Source organism: Embiotoca jacksoni, unplaced genomic scaffold (genome assembly GCF_022577435.1).
Source record: "Embiotoca jacksoni isolate LCO1_2020_lvr unplaced genomic scaffold, fEmbJac1.0.p SCAF_14, whole genome shotgun sequence".
Lineage (NCBI taxonomy): Eukaryota > Metazoa > Chordata > Actinopteri > Embiotocidae > Embiotoca > Embiotoca jacksoni.
The window spans coordinates 13,113,942-13,138,750 of record NW_027185274.1 but is presented as its reverse complement, the minus strand read 5'-3'; the positions used below and the strand labels follow the sequence as shown (position 1 = coordinate 13,138,750).

The following is a 24,809-nucleotide window of genomic DNA, read 5'->3' as shown; positions in this document are numbered from 1 at the left end:
TCCACTTGGTTTAGTGAGGCCAGCAGAGTCACAGTAAAATCCCCCCAGACAGGGTTTGCAGTCCTCCTGGCTACGCAGGCCTGAGCTGTTTGACCAGCTCCCTTCAGGGCAGGCCTCAGGAGCAGTGGTGCCTGTAAAGATGACACATAATCACAAACTCGCATTTCAACTCCAATTGGAAGAAGAGATTGCAAAAACTAAGACTGCAGGAATATGCAGTTATTAATTTTGTAAAAACATTACACTGTGACACACTATAATCAGAATTGAAGTACAACTAAATGAGTGAGACACTCTTATAAAGCACCCGCCGCTGGGTGCAGCATTCAGCAAACTCACGACAATGCAGAGTTTACCCTGCAGCAACATTTGTAAGGCACGGATCAGCGCACCGAGTCAGAGGGAACAAGCATACAAATTAATTTGAGGAAAACTGTATCAAAAGTTACAAGATAAGTGTTGTCAGAACTTCCTGTAGGCCTTCAAATGGTAAGATGCATGAATAAAACATTGCAGCCAAAAAAATATAATGAAGGAGAATGCTTAAAGCCTCACACAGTATAAATTTGGTTACATTACCCTATAAGGCAAGCTGTATCATCACTGGATTACAAAAACTCTACTTCAAAAACAAGGGTCCCGTGCAGCTTGATACATTTCAGGCAACAACAGTGTAGCAGCTGCTTATTGAGGGAGGATAAATAAGTAACCTGGGGGGCAGTAGTGACCAGCAGGACACAGGGAACCTGAGAGTCCATCCAGTGGGCTGGGAGAGGATGCTCCCTCTCTGCACCAATAACCAGCATGGCATGGTCCTTTGGGTAGAAGAACATCACGACACATTTTCATACTACAGTGACGCAGATAAATCTACAGCCCTGTGGTACATGTTTGAGACTACAACTTCTCTGTATAACAACTGAATTGCCAAACTGAATCTCCCTAGTTTCCAAGAGTCTCTAGTCAAACATAAATATTTTAAAATCCAGGCAAATACAGTAAAACCAAAGCTTTCTGCAGTTGATTACAAAAAAAAAATTCATTTGCAATTTGGGTGAACCACATATTTAAATATTAAAGATACAAGGGAAGCTCTAAAGTCCATTTGTTAACTGCAGTGTCAAAAAAGTTATCAAATGGCATGCACAGACATTTGGGTTTACTGCCATTTAAACCTTGGGCAGAGGTCAAGGCAAGGTTGCCTGATTTTTTTTTTGTAGCACTTATTGCTTCAAGTTCAGATGTTCATTGAATCGTCTCAAAAACCACAGATTACGCACACATTGGTTGGTTGGACTATGGAATAAGCACATCTTTCAAAGTCGGTCAGATTGGTAACCACATTCCAATGGCAATTTGATAGCCTTTCTGCCCATTGAAGTGCCATTAACTGTTCTGCTATTCCAGTGGACAGATTTTTTAAATCAGTTGATATGAGACTAGCTGGGACGAGATCAAATCAGATGAGATTAGATTAGAAGGGAGCGATCTCTTTCTCACCTGCCGGCTCTGACAGTCCAGCAGAAGGACAGTAGTTACCAGCAGCACATGGCATGCAGCTTGCTGAGGTGTATGCGTATTGTCTTGAGTTGAAGGAGCCTATGGGGCAGGGGTGTTGGTTGGGAAGGGCTGTACCAGCAGGACAGTAATGTCCTTTAGGGCAGGGCCTCAGCAAGGAGGCATTGGCAAGACCCGGTCTCAAATCACAGTAGTACCCTTCAAAAGAGGAGAGATGCTCATTTTCAAATTAGCACTGCCAGTAAGAGAAAGCACTGAAGACAAGATGGTGGAAAAATAACAAAAACTTTTTTTTAGCAGTATTGTATTGAAGTTTCTATACTGATGGTTGATTCAAAAGGTTTTTTGGCAGGAAGGTTTTGACAAACAATGTTGCCAAAGCATCAAAATATTGAATAAATAAGAATACTTCTTTTAAAAAAAAAACTTGCAAAGGGCAGCATAATAAATGGAACACATGCTGGTGAAAAAGGTCAACAATTTCAATTAAAAAAAACAACACTGAACTGCTAGAGAGGTATTTTAAGTGTAGCCTGTTCAGCAAAACAAAAATGTCTCAAGGCTAAAGAAGAGTGCTTAAAAGAAAAGAAACATGCTTCGGCTGAGAAGGTAATAGGAGTTAAAAGGGCTCCTACCTGCTTCACAGACAGAACAAGATGCTTGTTTGTCTCTATCCTGGAAGGTTCCTGATGGGCAGGGATCTGGAGCTGAACTACCTTCTGAGCAGAAGTGACCCCGAGGACACGGCAGAGCTGTAGCGGCAGTCTGACCAAGAGGACACCAGTAGCCTATTAAAATATACAGGAACACAGTAGATGGTTAAAGGATAGTAAGGAGGTTGGGGTTTTAACAAAGAATGTATCAAACACATACTTTTATCAAACAGGTAAGAACCAGAATCCTTTTATATTATATAAATTAATGATTCATGAAACAGTGACCTTGGCTGCAGGGTCCAGTTGGAGCCCTGAGGCCTGCTCCTCTGCAGTAGAAACCTGCAGTACAGGGCTGACAGCCAGCCTCACTGGTCAGACCTGGCACTGGGGAGAAAGTACCAGCTGGACACAACTCTGGCTCCCCTGAACCTTCAACTACAGAGAGAAAAAGTTGGAGTAGGTCATCATTCATTCTTCTATTCATTCATACCTTTTTTATACCAATGCCTGTGCAGCACTATAGGGCAGTGCACGAAGAAACATTGGTCAGGATGCAGAGGTGCACACAAACATAGCTAATCAGTTTATCATCCAGCTATCACAAATAGAAACAAGCTGACTCACACTTATACCTGTGGGTATTTGGGTCTCCAATCCACCTGGGTCATAGTTAAAGCTGCTTTTGCAGCGCCTCTTCTCCTAATTTACATATCTATGGGCCCACTTTAGAATCTGGAGCCTTTTTGCTATAAAAAAAAAAAAAAAAAAAAAAAAAAAACAGGTCCAATCAATTAAAAAAAAAAAAATAGCCCTTAAGTATAAGGTAAGATATGATAAGACTTCGCAGACTCTTGTACAAAACTTGTTGTTTTGGTCTATGATTAATAGTTTATACAAAGAACGTATTTCATGGTCTCAGTTTTATGTGTAATTCTACTTAACGTTACATTATCTTAAAATTCCTAATAATATAGTATTTTTATGAACATACAGATGGACTAAGACTCTCGTTGCTCTCCATTCTGAGTGGCGAACACAGAATGTGTAGTGATGACAATAAGAAAAGTAAATATAGTTTTTTCCTGTTAAACTCATCCTAAATTAAGCAAAATGCCAGGCATCTGTTGACCCAATGTACTGTCGATTTTACCAAGCACGTTACTTTGTTGGCAAGTTAGTATTGGCAGTAAAGCTGGGCTTACCACAGTACGTCCCAGGTGGACAGATGCTGCCTGTTACACCATCTGTTGGCCTAGCCTCAGTGGCTCCTCCTACACAGTAATACCCGAGGGAGCAGGGACCCATTGGCAGAGCCAAACCTTTAGAGCAACATCATAATATTGTTATTTAGATTTGATATACACAAAAATATATAACTAGCCAAGAGACTAACGTCCCTACCAGAAGAATACTGTCTGGAATTAAAATGTCTTATCAATGCTCTTTCTCTCTCTCTCTCTTTCATAACTTTAGCAAACATTACATAGTGGCCAGAAAATGTAATAATAGCTGTATTTACGCAAAGGAAATCCAAACTCATACATCCCCCTCAAAATAACACTTCCATCATGTATAACACAACACCAATACAATACATATGTTTCAGTATGTATTATTTTCAATATATACTAATCAGGGCTATTTTTTTATGCAGTATAAAATTCTTACGATATTTTCAAGGCAATATACAGCTATATATAGTATGGTGTTGTATCATTCATGAACAAACCCTTTGAATGCCTTTCAACACATTCATCTACATTCCTCATGTATCACTGAATACTTTTCCTTGTACGGTTTAACGTTTTATACTCATTTATTGATTTATGATCAGTGAATGTGAAACAGTTAAATTCAGCTTTTGCTGGTGTCCTGATACCCTTATGACTGAAGCACTGGTCTTACTTTACAAACAAACACCACACAGTGCGATCTGCTGAGATCTTATTTGTGACATTATGCTCACTGTGGACAAGTTTAAGAGTGTGTATTATTTAAAATGCTATTAGTCAGTGTCCAAATACCTGAGATGTTACAGAAGGTTCCAGGTGGACAAGGCATGGGCTCCGAGCTACCCAAGGGGCAGTAAAAACCCACCTGGCAGCGCCCCCCTGTGGAGGTAGCTGGGCAAAGGCAGTTGGCGTTTGTGTAATTGTCTAGGTCAAAGGGCTGGGAGTTCCATGCTGCTGACACACAGAACCAACCTGAGAGGAACAAACACAGCATGAGACAAAGCGGAAGACGATGAGGGTGATGCACTGATGTTATGACTGCGATCGGTCCCTGTGAAAAGCAAAACATTCTTGCTGCTCATTAGTGCAGACGTCACACAGCAACTTTCTCAGGGCAGGGCAAAACAGGGCAACAGCAACAGCAACTCAACAGAGCAGGAAGACAGCAGAACAGAGCGAGGTGAGAGAGATGACTCATCCATGAGGAAAAAAAAGACTTAATAAACCATGCAGCCACACTTCTATTATCAGCCTGAGACCTAAGAATTATGTGGCAGACATATGGAGCGACGCACTTCTGACTCTTTGGATATAAATAAATAACACACAGAATTATTTGAAAGCTGCTGTTGTTGCTGAAACGCGTCTGGTGTCGAGCTGTGATGTTCAGTGCTTAATGCGCACTCTTTGTTCCCCACCCTCCAGATTTTCAGACAGCTTTAAACTGGTTTGCCGGCCTCTAGAGAGAAACAGCCTGCTATAGAGGACAAAATCCTGACACTGAGAAACTAGACTGTATGACTGTGACTGGATCTTTGGTAGAAATAAACAAAGATAATATTACTGACCAGGCTTGCATTTTCCAGACACTTTGGTCAGCCTTTCTTTCTCACAGTAGTGTCCTGGAGGACAAGGCAGGCAGCTGTCCAGGCTCTGAGTCATGGGCTCTGGGTTGTAGTATCCACGAGGGCATGGAAACTGAGTGGCATGCCTTGTTCCTACGCAAATAATACAATCGGATTACAAAAAAGCACCACATGCCACATTGGTATTTATAGAGCCACATTTCTAACTGTATGGTCAAAGCTGAGTTGAACAGGATACCAATGCAAAGAGTACCGTTTAGTGCAACGAGAAGCTCATGAAGTGTTCCGTAAAGTGCTACTCTCTTTTTTATAGACCACAGTATGCTGGATTTACACTAGTATACTAATACATGTTTTTCCAATGGATTCATGAAGATACACAACCATTGGCTGATAGTGTTTTGGGCGAGTGTACCATCAGGGCAGTAGAATCCAGGAGGACAGGGGAACTTGGTAAAATTGCCACTCTTTTCTGGACAGTAGTATCCGGCAGGGCAGCGTGAGCACACAGACTGTCCTGTGAGGTTGGTGTAGGTTCCGGCTGGGCAGGGCACTGGGCTAGCACTACCCTCAGGGCAGTAGTGAGTTGGTGGGCAAAGCCCTCCCTCTGAGCCTGGAGAGGAAAAAACAATTTGATGTGGTACATCACTGAAATGATGGCTACTAATCCCTTAATGTAATGAATCATGGGATTACCTGATTAATTCAGTTATCATTCATTCAGCAAAACGCTCTCACACATTCAGGTTTCCTGCATTTATCAGCATCTGTTTCTCTTCTATCTGATGCTTAGTCATACGATTTCTGTTCACACATTATATATAAAGTCGGCTGTACACTTATTCATTTCATAGAATAAATTGAAAGAATAGTTACTGCTGTGTTAATATTAGAATATAGTTTAACCAGGTTTACCCTGCAGAAAGGAATATTGAAGTAAATTTCTGTGGCAACAACACCAGCGAAAATCTACTTCTCATGAAAACAAAAGTTAGGATTTTTAAATTCTACCTGTTCCTGCTGCGTCTCCCCCAGGACAGTAGAATCCAGCCCGACACAGACCAGATGGACGTGTAAGACCTGCAGTGCCACAGAACTGACCCGCTGGGCACGGACTACAGCCAGAGGTGTCTGTCAGATGAAGACTAAAACCACACAAATGTAAACATATACACTCACAAATGTTTACAGTCACATGGTAAAAACAATGTGTGTAATATTTTGACCAACCAACCTCTTAGAATAGGTCCCTGGTGGACAGGGCAGAGGGAGACTGGTGCCCTCAGGACAGTACCTCCCCTGTGGACATGCTCCTCCTACTCCTGTGCTGAAGTTGCCATCTGGATTCTGAAAGTTTACACCTTGACAAGTTGTACATTTTAGTCAGGTTTAATTGTCCGATCCAATTTAACAGTGCAAAGGTGTGTGTTTGCAGTAGCAGGTAGGTTACACGTAATATTGAACATGTAGCACCAACTACACATGTAGTGTACCTGCGATGCAGTAATAACCAGCCTGACAAGGTCCAGTAGGTTCAAACAGACCCCAGTCCTCACAAAAGAACCCTGTTAGTGAAGCATGAAAAATAGAAAACATGATTTCAGTAGAAATAAGGCATAGAAATTAAAATATATTTCAGTTAAATAAATGTGAATAAACATTGTGCTCTTGCCTTTTAATTAAATGAATTGGTTTCAACAAAAATGTAATACATTAAGATCCAATTCTGCTAAACACTGCATGTATAAATAGTGTCTTCCATACAGAGTGCTGAAAACCGTGTGACAATACTCTCACCTGCTGGACAAATGAGGCACTGCTCCACTTGACTGAGGCCAGACTGAGGGCTGTATGTGCCGGGTGGGCATGGCAGGATGCCCTCAACACCTCCACCAAGACAGTAGTGTCCTGCTGGACAGAGCTGGATGCTCTCTCCTGAGAGGCAGTACGTGCCTAAGGGGCAGTCATCACACACTTCTGCCCCTTCATTCAAAAAAAGACAGAATAAAATTATGAAGTGTTGTGTATCATTCTAAATAATGATACCCGATATGTGGTGCAGTTTGTGAAATCAATGTTTATACCGGTAGTGTTTGAGTATGTTCCATCGGGGCAGAGTACAGGAGAAGCTGAACCCAAGGGACAATAGTGTCCAATGGGACAAATGTCCCCTGTTCCACCATCTGAGGGCATTGAAAACGCTGCCCCTCCAGAGCAGTAATATCCTTTAAATTAGATGACATCATTTTAGTGACTTATGACAGTGAAGATCGTTTGAGCCAAATATTTTCTGTTTATGCCTTTTTTCTTCACTTTCCTTTTCAATGAAGGAAAAATATTTTAGGAATAAGACATTATTTATGGATGTAGAGGACCTTCACCTACCTATAAAATACATCTACAGTGGTAAGTGGACAAGTACAAAATTGCTTCAACATAAGTATATGGATAAAAGTGTAGTTCAACATTATTGAACCAGATAATTCTTTCCAATACCTGTATTACAAATTCCTGAAGGCTGGCTGAGTCCAGTGCTGTTGCAGTAGAGTCCTGGGGGGCAGAGATAACACGAGGACATATTTTGGGCTCCAATAGTGTTGCTCCAGGTTCCTGCAGGACAGGGGTGCTGCTGGGGGTACTTGGTCCCTTGTGGACAGATGTATCCTGCAGGACAAACACCACCAGAGGCTACAGCCACCTGTAAAAATGTCACAATGATCATTAGAATTTGAGTGACTGAAATCAACAACAATTTTGATAATCAGTTAATATTTAATTTCATTTGTCAAATAAAGTCGTCAACAAAATATCTGCCTTATGTGATGCTAAACTGAATATTTCTGGGCTTTGGACTGTTGGACCAAAAAAGCAATTTAAAGAAATAATTTTGGCCTTCAAAATATGACAAAATTACCATTTTGGCTTCATTTTTGCTGTTCAAGTTAGAAGTTTAAAAGTTGAAGCTGTGGGCAATTTTAGTTGGTAGCCATCATTCCTACGCACTCAGCAGCATATCCTAAAATGCACTTACTTATTTATTTACTAATCCAAACTCAAACTAAACATGCCTTTAAATTCATATTCATATCAAATGAACATACTTAAGCAGTCAAAGTGCGCGGAAAAATTAATAGCTGCCATCCAATCAACTACACAGCTTCAAAGCAGACATATCCAACTTCAAAACCAGGATACTTCCACCTCTTTAATAGCCCTGTGCTTTTCTTGTCTGGACTCCTTCCCCCACTTTCATACTGCATCATGCTGACTAATTGCCTCACTTCAACAGAACATAATTGTAAGCATAAATTATCTACAAGCACATAGCAGACAAAATGTCAAACAATTCACCATCATTGTATATTATACAGAAATCCACATGGTAAATATGAAAGGTATCACAGAATGTTTACATCAGAGCTTTTGAAACACATCTATAAAGAGATAAAAAAAATACTAATTTTGAAATATGACGTCAAAACATGCATCTTAAAGCCCTGTAAATTTGTTATCAAAGTTGTGATTCATTATGTCTTACAGGAGAGGCAGTGGAGGCTCCAGAGGTGCAGTAGTGTCCCGGGTTACAGAGACCCTGAGGTTCAGAGAGACCAGTTCTGCTACAGAACAAACCTGCCTCACACGGCCGACAGTGCTTCATAGCTTCACCACCAGGCTGGTCAGAGTAGGAGCCCTGAATAATACCACAGAATCATTTTTAATATCACTTATGTGAATTTGATAAAGGGTACATTTTTACACACATACTCATGCAGAGATACTGACTGGAGGACAGGGGCGAGCCATAGAGGACCCTGGAGGACAGTAGTGTCCTGTGGGACACATTGGCGGGTGGGACATGGCTGTCTGATTACACAGTCTGCCTCCCTGACACGCCACACATGACTGTGCACCTCGACGCTGTGGAGAATTTATAGGCAAAGGGATAACCTTGAATATTGTATTATCCCATTATCTAATTAAAAACAAAACACCTAAAGACTAGCGACACTTGGTATTCTGTATGTATGATTTCCTACCGGACCAAAAGTGCCAAGAGGACATGGTTCAGCTCTGGCTGCTCCCTCCGAGGTATAAAAACCCTCCTCTGCTTCATTCTGAACAGGTGACGCTGAGCCACCAGTGCAGTAGAAACCAGGAAAACAAGGACCTGAAGGTGAGGTGTTGTTAAGACCTAAACAATAAAAACTGACAGGGAGAGAAACACATTGCTTCACGGAGTTGAGGCTTCAGTTTCACATAGTCCTCTTATATATATCAGCCAATATCTGAATAATCCTGATGTAAAGGAGAATGGTGAGTGAATATGAGGGGGATTACCCTGGAGGGCAGCTGACACAGTCCTCAGGTCTGCTGAGGCCAGTGCTGTTGTTGAAGGTGCTGGAGGGACAGGGGAGGGGAGAGGACGAACCTCGAGGACAGTAACTTCCTGCTGGACATAAACCTCCAGTTGGTCCATCAATTGGAGTCTGGCAATAATAACAGTCATTAGATGCAAAGAAAAGCAAAAATAAAGTTAAATTATTTCCAACATCATACTGTTTTATAGTACGAGTGCCTTTACCACACTGAAAATAAAAGAGTGCAAACTGGTTTAATGTGAGCCAGTAATACAAAGCTGCTTTTGGTGTTATTATTACTATTATACATGTATTTGTTGATACAATGAAGGCTCGTTGAAACCAATGGGAATCAAAATAATTCAGGAAAAGTATTAAGAATTAATGACAAACAACCTCCATTTAATAAATTACTGAAATGTCATTCTCATACTGCAGACTTGGCTCCTTCTCTGCAGTAGAAACGCTCCTGGCAGCTTCCAGACGGCTGTGCGAGTCCCACGCCGGTGCAATACTGGCCGCTACCACAAGGGGTGCACTCAGACGCATCACTGAGAGCAGAGCGTGAGCTGTAGGTTCCTTCAGGACAAGGTTGGGGAATAGAAGTCCCGTCTGGACAGAAAAAACCCTGAATAGTGTGACAGAAAGATATGGCTATTTACAGAGGTTTCACATACACAGAGGCAAGCACAATTAAAGAAAATGTTACAGTCTCATCCATGCAGTAAAACAGTTTTTCAAAATGCACTGAATTCCTACCTGAGGGCAGACTAAGGGCACGTGAGTTCCGGGTCTGTTGCAGTAATGCCTGGATGGACATGAAATACACACCTCTCCACTGTGACCAAGTGTGTTGTTCCTGTATCTGCCAGCCTGACAGGGGTAGGTGTAGGGGTGGCCAGTCCCAGGGGGGCAATAGTGCCCATCAGGACACACCCCTCTCTTAAGTATCACAACATACATAATGATTAGATCATTTTAGTTTTGAAGTGCAATCTTTACCTACAACATAAAAGGACCATATGGAAATCTTTATGCAAATTTGACTAAATAGTATTTCCATCGTCAAAATTAGATTCTGTAATTTATATACAATAATATGATATATATATATATATATATATTTGTTCATCTTTAATCCCGTTTTCCTCATTAATTTGGGATCTTACCGGCATGGTAATGGGCTGCTCCTGGGGCTGCTGGGAGTAACAATACTTCCCCTCAGGACACTTGATACACTCGGTGGCATCACGCAGACCAGGTCTCTCACTGTAGGTGCCATTGGGGCAAGGAATAGGGTTGGGATCCTGTGAGTGAAATCAGATTTTCAGGTAGTTTATGAGACCAAAAGTGATTCAGCCATTTGAAAAGCAGACCATATGAATTGCAAAACATCTTCCTTTGCTGTATGCATCGTTCCCTGACTCACAATGCCTCCTCCAGGGCAGTAGAAACCTCGAGGACAGAGGGTGGCCGAGCGCTGGGGGTCTCTGGCCAAACCCTGAGAGCAGAGAAAACCCGGGGGGCACACCATAACACTCAGCATGGCTTCTTCACTAGTAGTCTCATTACTGCAGTAGTGGCCCTGCAGGCATGGCAAACACTCCACAGAGCCCTCGTCCTACACACAAGAGAACGTGAAGAAAGATTCAGGGAGTTGAAGTTAAAGATATCAACCTAGTATGGGGGAGGGACACAGCAAAAAAGAAACTGAAAGTAAAGGAGAGGAGCCTCAAATTTGGAGGATGCTGGAAAAACACTGACATTGCTTCAATATTGAGAGCAAAAGATGAACTATTATAAAAATTGTCTTAAACTACTCCTTTTGCTGACATTTACAGATACACATAATAGGTGAGTAACATAAAACAATATCGTGGGTGGAAAATGCTAATCTAAAAATAGGGCAATCAAAACAGCTTATGGAAGGATGAGAATAACCCAGCTCAAGTTTCCTTGAGTTGTCAGTTGTCCAGTCACATTGGACTGTGTTATAGATGGGGCCTTACAGAGTAGCTGCCAGCTCCACACACTCTGGGGTTGACAGTGGCTGAGTGGGGACAAAAATAGCCAGCAGGGCAAGGAGAGCAGTCCTCCAGCCTCCGACCTCCTTTCAGGCGGCGAAATGTGGAGCTGGAGAAAGATAGGACAGAGGCGATGTTCTAAATCATACTTACTATACCAGCTTAATTCTTCGCTTTACCATAACCCTAACCTATATAGCGAATTCTTTCCATATGATCATTATCACATCTTCCTTGTGATATTCAGCACACAATTACTGCTTACGATGGGCAAGGTGATGGTTTGGATGTGCCCTGTTGACAGAATGAGCCTTCAGGACATATCAAGCAATCTTCTCTGCGTCTGTTGCCCATCTGGATGCTGTAGGTGCCTGCAGGGCAAGGAAACTGGGTGCCATATGCAGTCCCTGGTGATGCAACATTGACATAGTTATATCCACATGAATGAGTCACGGTTACAGCTCTGGAGGAGAAAACAAATCTTACTTTATAAAATCTATTTTACAAGGAAAGCTGTATTTGGTCTTTAACAGTTTGCAAAGCAAAATGTCATTTTTAAAGATCATTTTGTGGGTAATATTTTTCAACTGCAGCTATCAAAAAATCTATTAATTTTATTCATAAGCGACCTTTTTTTGGACATTACCTTCAGGACAGTAGTGTCCAGAGCTGCATCGACCTGACGGAGCTCCAGACCCAGCCAAACAGTACCAGCCATGTGGACATGGCCGGCACTCTCTTTCAGCCTCCAATCCACTGTGTCCACTCCATGTCCCCACAGGACACTTGTACTGGGTTGGGAACATCGTTCCAGGTGGACAATAATGACCTGCAAAGCAGTAGAGTGGTGGTCTCTGGATTCCACCTGTTCCTGATGAAGCATAAATAATACTGGCATCAAGATAGATTTTAATGATATAAACTAGTTCAAACTGTACTGGCACAATCACCTTTTAGAGAAAATATCTACATTGTCATATGATTTGAAATTTTTTGGTAACTCCTATCATTGCTTTTAACAATATGCCAAACAGTACTTTTAACAGGTATATGAATTATCACCCCGAAGACAGGCATATCGTGCTGGACACTGCTGACACTGTGAACGGTCAATAAGGTCAGTGCGATTGCTCAGTGTCCCCGGTGGGCAAGCATTGGTTGGAGCGTTGGGTCTTGAGGAACCAGGAGGACACACAAATCTATCGAGATTCAGACAAATCAATCAGATGTCTACGCAGGTTTAGATGCAACAGACAAGATTACAAAGAGTTACTGACAGCATAAAAAAAAGCTTCAGCACTTATTCATATCAGATCTATAGTATCACTGAAGCCTGCCTGTCAGAAAATATTTTCTTCTTCTCTAATCTGAAGAGGTTTCGTACCCGTGCATGCAGTCCACATCAGGGGCTCTCAGGGCTACCTGAGTGCAGGCCTTTCCCGCATAGCACTCTCTGCAATCAGCTAACTCATCCTGACCCTCCAAGGGGTTGAAGGAGCCTGGCGGACAGGGTAATGGGTCACTTGTCCCCTTGGGACAGTAGTAACCAGCAGGGCATTTGAGACAGTCCTTCACACCTGAAAGGAATAGATGGTGTCATGCTATAATGAATACAGGGTTAGAGCAGTTTGTAAATCTACCTTATTAGGATGTCTGTTAGATTCCGTTAAATTGATCAGTACTTTATTACTCTGCTCTTGTAGCACATTGTAAGGTTTTTCTTCACAGTTGTCCTTTTTTTTATTTTTATTTTTTTAATTTTTACAGTGGACTCATTGCTCCAGCTTGCCTTGACTGTCGATTTAAAAAAAAAAAAAAAAAAAAAAAAAAAAAATGTATGGTAAATTAGAGGCCTTATTTTTACCCTCTTGGCAATCCATCTGCTGCAGTTTCTCATACATATATCCCAGTTCATCATGGGAACTAAACAACACTTATATTATATATAATCCCTTAGTTTTGCCATGACAGATTGCTGTAGCATCACATTAGTTTTGGTAAGCTTTGCGAGACTGTGGAGCTGAATGACTTAACTGAACATACATATAAATGTCAAACAGGGCCTCATGTTAAGTGCTGGAAAATCAATGTGATAGAAGACTTACTAACTGGTGAGTATAAAACACTAATAATAAAGCATATAAACTCACTTATTGCCCCTTGATGAGGGGTGAAGGTACCTGAAGGACATATCACCTCCTCCAAGATGCCGGCAGGGCAGTACCTACCCCGAGCACAGGGCAAGCCAGGACCTGATGAGCCTGCCGCACACACACACGCACACAAAATGGAGCATAGTACATTTTGCAGTAACATTTTACCCTTTAAAAAGTATGGATGTAGTTACTTTTTGGGACACATTTTTTATTATATTTCAGTATTTGTTGTTGCTCCGATGAAGTCAGTCTATCAGAGTCAAGACTTACCTGTGGGACAGAAGCGTCCTTCTCTACATCTCTTGCAGCCTGCCCTACTTGTCTGACCCAGTTGTTCCCCCGCTGTGCCAGTAGGGCAAGGTGACCCATGAGGGGTGGCAGTGCCCTCTTCACAGTAATAGCCCTGTGGGCACAGGAGCTGGGAGGTGGGTCTCTGTGAGCTACCTTCCAGACAGTAAAACCCTAGAGAAAATTATTTATAGACAAGAACATTATTTACAGGCTATCATGAATGTTTAAGCTGTGGAAATGAGAAGCTAAATGCAATTGGTTTATTAGGGCTTGAGAAACTTTAAGTTTATGGGTAACGTGATATGATTATTTTCTGCACATATAGATTTGGACATGAAACTGTTTTACCATACAGAAGGTTTGCCTCCATTAGCCTTTTACCTGCAGGACAGATTGTGCAGTCTCTCAGTCTCTGCAGACCTTCTTTAGAGCCGTAAGTCCCTGCAGGACAGGGTACAGCTATACCTCCAACGCAGTAATGACCTGGGGCGAAGAAAAACATGTACAAATTACATAGTAGGTTTCTTGACAGATGAAAGGAAACTGTATTATAAATCACAATATGCAGGGCTAAATACTAACCTACTGGACAGACCATACAAGCAAACTCTTCCCTTGCGTCTTTGTATGTTCCTGGTCGACAGGCGATTGGTTGACTGGATCTGTGGACTGGTAGACTCCAGCGGTGAGCCACAGCTCCCACACACAGTAAGGACGTATCATTACAGCTACGGCAATAAGTCTGTCCAGGTGTGGAGGACCAATCAGGAGGACAGAGGAGCGGCTGTGACATCCCACTATCTGGACAGTAACTTCCTGTCGCAGGTAGAGGAGACATTTTTAATCTTTGCGGGAACCTTTTTATATGCAAATAACAGATTTATTTCAAATCGACACATATATGGTGTGGGATGAGAATAAGATATGTTCATGGTCTTTTATAACTGCTCTACCTGCTGGACACTGCAGACACTGGATAGTACACAGAGTGGAATAGAAGCCCGGGAGACAGTCATTACACACAGTGTGGTCTATGCTGGGCTCCTTGCCAGGCCCACACTGTGTAAAGAAAAAAACAATTTGGTTTTCATATATTCAATTATTAAGGCACATTTTAACAACCATTTATAATGACAAACATGGATTTTTTTTTTTTTTTTTTTTTTTTTTCTCTCAAACAAAGCCCATTTCTGGAGGACCTGAGATGCTATCATTGACCTTATAAGGGAAGCCAGAGGTGCAGACAGAATCTACTGGGCAGGTCAGACACTGTAGGACCCCTTCAGGAGATTGTTGCCCTGGGGGGCATAGAGAGAGCGTCCCATTGGCAGGATCACACGAGAAGCCTGCAGGACACAGCCTACAGTCCACTCTATCCTCTGAACTGATCAAACCTGGAAAACAAGGCTGCGACATAAAAGAATGAATAATGAACGTACACATAATGACAAAAACTGCAATGTAATGAATCATTCTTGAATTGTTCTGTAATAACTTCTGCCAAAGACTCCTCATTGGTGTTATTATGTTTACTTGTGATTTTCCTGCAGTGACAAGCCAAAAGGTTTGTCGTGAATCTGATTCATTGCTTAAAGAATATCTTGTGAAATGTGCAATTTCTTTGACTTTCAAAGAAGGGCATGACACAGAAAAGTCTGGGTATGATGTGTTTTTTCTTTTATCCTCCTACCTTGCAGTCGCTGATGCTGCTTTTCCCTGTGTAGAGGTTGAATGTTCCTGCTGGACATCTATTAGGTGCAGATACATTGCCGGGGCAACTATATAACAGAAATACATTACATTATTATCTATATTACAGTTAAGTGTCTTACTAGAGAGCAAACACATTTTGTTAATTTTATTTTTTCAAAGAAATATAACAGGGTTAAGCATTGGGGGTCTCCCTTTATACTACCATCTCATTTATGCATTTTGTTGGTGCACAAAGTAAAAGAACACAGATTGAAAATTTCCTATAGTTGATGACTTACAAATGACCGGAGGGACACCCGAAACAAAGGTGGCGGGAGAAGTATTTTCCTTCTGGACACTGATCAAGGTCTGCCTCTTCACGGAGGGGGAGGTCTGCGCTCCATTCAGATTCTTCTAGCATATTCAAATTAATGTCAGAAATGCAGAAGTCTGTCATAAATCAATGTTTATGGTTTGGTTTCCTCTTAAATTAGTCCAGTTTATTAAATCTTCCATTAAAACAAACAAAAAGAAACCATTTAAACTCTACAGTGGTTGTTCTCACCTGAAATGACTCCAGATTGTGTCAGCAGCAGAAAAATCCATAAAGCTGTAAAGCCAAGCAGATGCATTACTTTCCATGCACACATTATTACCGAATCTCTAATCAAGTACACAAGTAAGTAAGTAATATTTAAGCTTCTTTTTTGTTTTCTTTCGCATTAAAGACTCTTTGGTGTGAGCCTACATGAATGATTGTTTAAAGGGAAGAAAGTGAGAGGCCCTCAGCCACTGAAAGTGAAACGAGCACGAAATGTGATCCCCAGGTGATTGCTCTCACTGACAATGGTGCGCAACGATGTTCTGTAACTATATCTGCTACTTTCATAATACATGAGCCTGTGCCAAAGCTAACCTAGATAATGTCTGTTAGTGGAGATCACTTCAATTATTTATGTTGCCTATGCAAGTCATTAAGAGGTTTTAAAGAGGAGAAATATAAGAAATCTGATTAATTACAGGATTGATTACATGAAGCTACAATGCTAACACCAAATGTCTTTTCGCAAAAGTCTTCAAAAGTGGAGAAATTCAAAAAAAGTTATTTAATTACAGTGTAAAATGAATGCGAAGCACATCCTCTTTTGGAGCCGAGAGTGAGCTGCAGGGGGTGAATCTGCAGATTGCATTATCGTGCACTGCAGCCTTTTTCAAGCCTCGTGCCGAATGCATGCATCGCAGTATTGATGCATGCATAAAAATGATCTTTATTGAAATAATGTTCAAGTCATTGTTATATCCTTCTGTTCCAAATAAGCATTTCCCCTTTTACATTTGCAACTGAAATTTACTTTGCAGGAAGTCAGTTGCAATAGATGGAAAGTTGTGAATTACATTTACAGAGCTCAGAACCTTCGGCTTACCACTTCCTGCACCCTCACCCATGGGTTAGAACATATACACTATGTGGGTTTTTCCATGTGTGTTTGCAGGTGCAAGCATCAACATACAGTACTACAAGAGCACAAGATATTAAATTGTTTTGAAGCAGGAAGAAGTCAGAATAACAGGGAGCAGCAATGATGATCTCAGTCCATTTCACATTCCTCTTCTTTTGGGTGACACAAGGTAAAGTAAATATGCTGTTTGCCATTGCTCTGGACTATAGCAGTAAGGTGTTAAATACATGAATTCATATTTGATAATGCACTCATCTAGAAAACTCATGCTTTGTGTTTGAGGTAAAATAATGTCTTTTCTGTAAAGTAGATAAGATTTCCTCTCTTTGCAGGTTTTGTGAGCTGTGTAAATATGAAGACACCCAGGGATTTCTTGACTGTAGAACTGGGGAACCCGTTTACATTAAACTGTACCTATAATTGTTCGAGTGGATTTGTTCGTGGCTGTTGGAGTAAAGCATCAGACAACTCTGGTTGTCATGGGACAGTTAGCAAAAGCAGCTTTTGCACAGTGTCTCTTTTTCTGTCAAATGTGTCCACTGAAGATCTCAAAAAGAACTACACTTGCTACACAGAAGACAAAGAAGACCCTGGACTTCCACAAAAAACAGAGCGTATCGTTTTACTTCAGCTTCAAGGTAGATAAACGGTGTCATGTGCAAAGAAATATAGGTTTATATATAGTCTTTAGCAATTCTTTAAGAAAGCCAGAAGTAAACTAATGTAATTCTTCCAATGTTGTTGTTTTTTTGTTTTTTTCTCAGCTCAAAGAAGTGCCCCAAACTCGACACTTGACCCAAAGACTGAAACTAAAAATGGTGAGGAGCTGTGACTGAAACCGTCCAATACAAAATAGTCCACAGTTGTAATGATACATTATTTTTGTGCATTAATTGTATTTAATGTACTACGATCTACATTTCTCAGTTTCTCTTCCTACTAATCCAGAAGATTTAAGTGGAGGTGAGATGACACTTTGAAACAAATAAATATTGTGGCAATAATTATTTACATCTGTGTGTGTGATTGAGAAGTAAAAGTTCCCCTTTCTGTCTACTAAAATCAGAGTTCCTGTTTCCTTGTTAACAGGAGAATTGACTGGAATCAAGGTTTTGGCAGCAGTCACTGTTGTTGTGGCCATGGTTCTTGCAACATTGGCTGTTTACCTGTGTGTGAACTGGAACAGGCAGAGCTGGAATGGTAAAGGTGATTACAAAATGTCACACTATGAACAAACATTTGCTGTAAAATCTTACAATTACTGAATAAGATCTATTACATTGTACTTTTAATGCCACACATTCTAGGGCAGCCTGTTGTTTCCAGGTCAGGGTGAGTACAATAAAATAACTACTCTTTGGTTAAATCTGTGTTCAATCACTCTTTATAAGCTACGTTTTGCAGAATTTGTCATTGGTCAATTTCTTTATCCATTACCGATACAGCTCTCCACAACCACCACACGCTCTCCTCTCACCAATGAAGGGTAAAAGGTTTCAAATATCAAAAGTAAAAGCCTCAAATCTTCCAAATGCAATCCTGCCATGTCTACCCATTGTCATATCTGTCATGCTGTATCCCCCAGGGACACTGTCAACACAAAGTGAAAGAGTGACTTTGAGGCTTCCTCCACCAGGTAATATGATCTCTCAGCAATAGCACTGCACTTTCCAGTGACCCAGCATCACTGTCTAAAATATAGAGACTGTCAATTAATGATAACTTGCGTCATTTCTTTGACCCAGATAATGAGAGTGATACTGAAGTTCCATACGCTGATATAATGATCACTGTCCGGGGTATCAGTACACCAGAGCTCACTCAGGTCAGCTACTTGGCTGCAGGAGATCAACACGAGGTGAGAGACAAGACTTTGTAGTCAACACGTTTGTCACTTGTATCTTACTGAAACCCAATTTCACAGGACAACTAATCCTCCCCCTCTTCTTTGGGCAATTGTCTGTAGCTAGATCATATAATGGTACAGACAATTACAATGTTTTGATGATGACTTATAGCTTACAGCTGCCGATGCACAAGGAGGCACAGTGACTATCTAGCTATCTAGCTTCAGTGGATGAACAGTTACACAGCTCTGCTCCACAGCCAGATCAAGGCTTTAGTTTAAATCAAAGATACGTTATGTATTAGAGAGAACTTAAGTCCCTATGGGGTTGCTGAACAATACTTTTAGATGTCTCCTTACATTTTTATGATCAAAAGATCATAAAAAGATCATATGATCAAAAGATCATAAAAATATAAATGAAGTATCTTTCTTGTTTATACACTATGTAAGCTTCCACAAGTGTGGAATTGCACAAATAAACAGTTATTTATTTTATGTATTTAGGGTAGACTGCAATACATTTTGCCCACATTAAAGAGGTATTCGATTAGAGTTTGTTAGTTTAGTTTGCCACATCTACCCAATAAACTAGAAAATTAATGGGAATATTTTCTAAAGAATTTATTGACTTTAACGTCGTTTGCATATTTGCAGATTGCACAGTGTACGTGCAAACCTCAGTAAACCTGAGGGAAATAAATGGTTTCTTAACCTAAATATGCTGCTATCACTTTAAAATACATGACATTATACAAAACAATATTTTACTAACAAATTATCTAAGAGCATTATTGAAGGTCCACATGTCTTGAGCCTGTCTTGCTACTCATAACATGCTGCATTAATTTTTCTCTGCTTCCCCTCCAGTGTTGGGGCGATGAATCAAGGTCCCACCTGCAAGCCTCACGTTCAGCAGACAGACTGCATGTACCCAGAGAAGTCAGCCGCAAGATGAGCACCAACTCTGAATACGCAGTCATCACATATGCCTGACTGAGGTCGCAGCAGCTGGAGCAGAGAGAGAAGACAAACTCGTCTGGTTTCTTTATATGCCTTGACACGCTGTCTTTTTTTCTTTTTTTTGTAAATGTAACTTTTTCATATGTAGGCTACTTATTTCATTGTTTTGTTTGCATGTGCTACGTCTAATAATAACATTTTGTTTTTTTACAAATAAAGCTGTTATTTCTTGTGATTTTTTTGGGGACTTTTGATCCTTCTGGGTGTCCGTAGTTAGAACCGTTGCCGAGAAACGGATATCAACACGATGCGGTGGTCTCCCGTGACTACCCAAAGCCTAACATTACCAAGTAGTGGAAGGTGGATACGAAGCGCAAGTATTTTCAGGTAACAGGTGTAACAAATTACTTTTGTATTTTGTAAATGTCATTGAATATACATGTAAGCAGTTTAAGTGGTGAGGCAGCCATATTTAACTACAAACGTTAAAGTAGTATTATTAGGTTAAAAAAAAAAAAAGAAGAAGGGAAAAAGAAAAAAAAAAAAAGGCTTCTCCCAACTTATACATACGAGGAAATAAGAAAGCTCTTAAACTTCTACTTCTCGCAGTCAGAGCTAGCTGTCACAGAAGACAATCAAACACAATGTCAGTGCCTTTCTCCAACACTCACCTGCGGGTCCCACGAGGATTTGGCGCCATCCTCGAGGGGCTGGCTCGCGAAGTCCTCCGAGACCAGCCGGAAGACATCCCTAAATACGCGGCACGCTATTTCAACGTACTTCTTAATCAGAGAGAAGGTAAGTGTAGCTTTTAACATGCGATGACATCGAAGAGACGTGTCATTCAGTGATTGTAAAATGTTTAGTTTCCCCCCCCCTCTTCTTTCGTGGCAGCGAGTGGCGTCGACCCCGCTGAGTGGGCTGCTAAACTACAAGACAGATTCTACAACAACAACGCATTCAGGACTACAGAGGTACGAAACCAGCCCGCGGTAGGAGTACACCGTGGGGGTGCTCGAAGTTGGGCCAGTACCGTAGACTTATGCATAAAAGTACTCGCCGGTTCCTCAACAGCTGCCAGTACCCACTTCTCCAAATCACTTGTCCTACATAAACTGCATTACCCAGGAGGCACCGCGTGACGTTCACCGTGCCGACCTGCTTAAGTCCGTCGGCGGCAAGTCTGGGCGGAGTTTCGTCAACCCGACAGTCACGTGGGAGTCAAAACAATGACACGGGTTAACTTTAGGGCCCCATGCTCGTGTCAAGTTAGCGTGAGCAGAAACACCTGAGTTGATGCCACCAATACCAAGCTGTCCACATTTCGGCTGAAGTTACCTGACGCCGCCACTTCCTGTTTACGTTACAAATTAAATGCCCTCCAGCCTTTCATACAAGGTCCAGCTACATTGGGTTTTGACAATAGACTGTAGGCTATATTAAAAAGGTTTTGACCAGACTTGTTTCTTAAATAGTTGATTGGTTGTCCCCCCTGATTAAATTAATTAATGCTGTGCATCAGCAATATCCGCTAATATTTTTTTTTTTTTATTGATAATCGAAATTCAGAATGTAATACTTAATCATTTGCTGATGATTACTATGAAGAGTAGTGCTGGCACTCTTCTTTTTTTTTCTTTTTTTTTAACTTCAAGCACATGTACATTTTGTTTCTGTTCATTAGTTACTCTCTATTTAACGAGACATTTGTTTTGTTTTTTTTGTTTTTCAGAGTAGTCCTAAAGGAGAAACTACAACAGAGGTGGCCATTTCCAAGTGAGTCTTGCGTTATGTGCAGCCAGGAAGATCAACAGGAGAGGGAGAGGATAGAGACAAATGTTGATTAAAATGCAGAATATAAGGTTCTCTGGAGTCATTTGGTGGAAGGTTTTCTATACACATGGTCATAATTTGTATCCTGATTAGGTAAAAAGCATACATATCTGCATTCATCATTGTAATCACATTTGATAAAGGTTTGGACAAAAAGCCATTGTCCCCGTCTCATGGAAGTTGTAGTTTCAGTAATTTTATAATAAAATGCATTGGTGCATACTAATTTAGCAGTATGGTGTAGTATCGTGGTTCAACCTTTCAGAGAGGTTCATGTAAAAAAACCTCTCAAGCCAAAATATATTGTGGAATACAGACCCAGAGGTAGTACAGAACTCAAAGTACTGTTCGGTCTGCAGTGTAGGCTGAGAAGGAAGAACATAACTAATCAACAAGAACCAGTGGCAGAAAGACAGATAAGTGTTACAGAAGCATCATGATATGGTATTGTTTAAAAAACAAAACAAAACAAAAAACATCTCTTTAATCACTATTATCACTCAATGTCTCCTTGTTGTACTGAACATTACTAACATCAACTGCTTCATGTTATTTTATACTTTTTAGAGAAAAGTCACATGATTCCCAAACTGAAGAAGAATCAAGTCTTTCAGCAGAAGTCTCCAATCTTTCCACCACACAGCCTAATGTCTCCGAAGAGGCTGATTTATCCGAAAGCACGGACAAGGAAGAAAAGCACGCCGTTTCAGAGAAACTCACTATTTCAGGGGAAACGGGACTTTCAGAAGGGGAATCAGTCAACAAGCTCCTTGTTGCAGATATAAAGTCAGATGAACCGAGTAGCACAGAGGAGGAGAGAGACTCAACAATAACTACACTTGATCAAGTTGACAGGACAGCTAATAAAACAGATAGCAGCTCTGCTCCAGATCAAAATACATCACAGTCTGAGTCAGAGGCCACTGACTTGTTGTTATCCAGTGGGATTTCAAATTTAGATGTTCGTGCTCAGGAGTTAGGAGCATCAGAAGATGAACGAGGTGATGAACACCGAACGGCGGTTGTAGATAAGGAGATAGTAAACTCAGAAGGAGAGGAAAATATTGAAGTTGCACAACCAGTGGCGATCCCTCCGTATTCTGGCCTTGCTGATGTGGATGTGTGTGCTACAGAGCTTGTAGGAACAGAGACAGCAATGGAAAGGGCCACTATTAAAGACAATATACAACTTGTTGAGGAGCCTGTGGAAAGTGTTTTAGAATCGTCTCTGTCTCAAGCTGAAATCCTTGAGGGGAATCTACAAGAAGCAGACATTGAGGCAGAAAAAACAAAGGAGGAGGAAGGAACGGAGACTGAAGCTTCTTCTGGGGAAACTCATGACAGTTTAGCTCATATTGAGGATGGTCTGGATGATACAAAGAAGGATTCTTTGGTTGAGATTAACTTTGAAGATGTCCCAGAGGCTCAACAGATTACTGAAGTTGGGGGGAAACAGTCAGAGGAATGTTCAATCGAGGTCTTACAGACTGAGAAATTACAAATGCAACAAAATGAAGAGTTCAATGAGATTATTGCAAGTGCAACAGACACAAATATATCTGATACACAAGATCATGATAAACCTGAAATCAAGGGAGTTGAAGAGGAAGTTAATTATGATGGGGAGGAAATGGAAAGTCAGCATGAGACATTTGATATAATGCAAGAGAAGGTGAACACAGTTGTCTCCTCTTTAAACGACTATGATGATGATGATGAGAGGGAAACCGAAGTTAAAAACATCAGCTCATCAGATCAGCCCACTACTGAGGTAGAAAAAGAGAACCAAGAGCATGAAACCGATCCAGAAGATGAAGATAATGAGAAGATAAATGAGGTCACAATTCACCAGTATAAGGAATCTGAAAAAGAGGCGCAGTCAAATGACCCTGATATTAAAGAAGATGAAATGACAGACGCGGTTGGATTACAAAAAGAAGAAGGTTCCAGTGAGATGGAGGATCAAGAAATGAATAATGATGGGGCAGAAAATAATTCATCACAAGGAACCCAGTCAAATAAATCAATGGCTGCAATAGAGAGTGAAATCTTGGAGGAAAGTGTGCAAGATCCACAAGAGGAGAATGAAGAGAGTCAGAGAACAGTTGCGGAGTCACAGCCAGAGGATACAGCAGAAGAAAAAGAGGTCACATCAAAGAAAGAAGAGGAACTTACAGAAGGAATGACTGATTCTGAAGCGCAAGAGAAAAGCGATGCAGTGCATGAAGAGCCGAACAGCAGCCTCACTCACGGTGCAGATTGGGCGTCTGCTGACCACCAGGGAGAGAAAAGGCCGCTCGAGTCTGAGAAGGACACCACATAGCCCGCCTCCAATCCTGTCTCAGGTAGCCTAAATAAATAAAACCTTCAAGGGCGAGCCAGATCAACAGTAGCACAATTTATTTTTCCTCCCGTGGACTCTCTAGGGGTAGATGAATAAAAATAGTTTTGTTTTTTTCTGGATGACGTATGTTCCAATGTCATTGAAAATCATCTTAACTGAAATATACAGAAGCTTCAGTCTCAAATGTGAGCATGATGTCGGTTTTTAATCTTTTATGGGCGTGTGCAAGATGCTGTTTGAGGCCTTTTCTGTGTCGATGCTTATAAATACTGTAAAGCAGGGGCTTTGTTGGCACAACATCAACCCTCCTCTAGGGAGTGAGCACAGCCTCCACAGGTTGAAACTTGATTCGGCAATCTATCATCATAAAAGACCAACTAAACAATTTGTCTCGCGAATTTGGGCTCTAACATTTTTACTGCTGTCACAGTTAGCCCTGTCTGATTTGTCTGGACGAACAGGGCTCCAAACACAACAGGGAGGGAGTGTAGGAAGGAATACTGAGAATGTTACTATGGTAACCCCTCACCGTCCTGCTCTCTCTCTCTCTCAGTGTCGTCATGGAATTAATAGGAGATGGTGATGTTGATAGTTGCTAGGCACCCTCTGTATTACTAATCTACATTTAATCGCAGTCTCTAACTGACTGATTGACCAGCAAAATAGCACTTTGTGTGTGTGTGTGTGTGTGTGTTGTACTTCCTTTGTGGTCGAATTTATTTCAGCTGGAACAAAGCTACCTAAAAGCTGTACAGTGTACAGGCGGTCTATTCTAACAGGGACCGAGCAGCAGCATCTCAGATGCCTTGTATTTTTTGTTTTTTACTTGTATGCCTTTAACGCTATTTAC

At 41.1% G+C, this 24,809-nt stretch overlaps 2 protein-coding genes across 5 annotated transcripts; both read left to right on the top strand.

The window, feature by feature from the left end:
* Positions 1-17,061: 17,061 nt before the first annotated feature.
* On the top strand, positions 17,062-19,989 carry LOC138197320 (uncharacterized). 4 transcript variants are annotated; one of them, XM_069148065.1, is made up of 10 exons: positions 17,062-17,142; positions 17,306-17,611; positions 17,738-17,791; positions 17,901-17,936; positions 18,063-18,179; positions 18,281-18,305; positions 18,419-18,459; positions 18,559-18,609; positions 18,719-18,831; positions 19,690-19,989. In XM_069148065.1, the coding sequence occupies exons 1-10, from the start codon at positions 17,094-17,096 to the stop codon at positions 19,813-19,815; spliced, it is 918 nt and encodes a 305-aa protein (XP_069004166.1). In that variant the 5' UTR covers positions 17,062-17,093; the 3' UTR covers positions 19,816-19,989. The 4 variants fall into 4 exon arrangements, with proteins under 4 accessions (XP_069004166.1, XP_069004165.1, XP_069004164.1 ...); XM_069148064.1 differs by having other exon boundaries at positions 17,922-17,936; positions 18,419-18,609; XM_069148063.1 differs by having other exon boundaries at positions 18,281-18,299; positions 18,419-18,609.
* Positions 19,990-20,123: 134 nt separating this feature from the next.
* On the top strand, positions 20,124-24,376 carry LOC138197319 (uro-adherence factor A-like). Its single transcript, XM_069148060.1, has 5 exons — positions 20,124-20,169; positions 20,392-20,580; positions 20,677-20,756; positions 21,515-21,558; positions 22,183-24,376. The coding sequence occupies exons 2-5, from the start codon at positions 20,427-20,429 to the stop codon at positions 23,936-23,938; spliced, it is 2,034 nt and encodes a 677-aa protein (XP_069004161.1). The 5' UTR covers positions 20,124-20,169; positions 20,392-20,426; the 3' UTR covers positions 23,939-24,376.
* Positions 24,377-24,809: the final 433 nt, after the last annotated feature.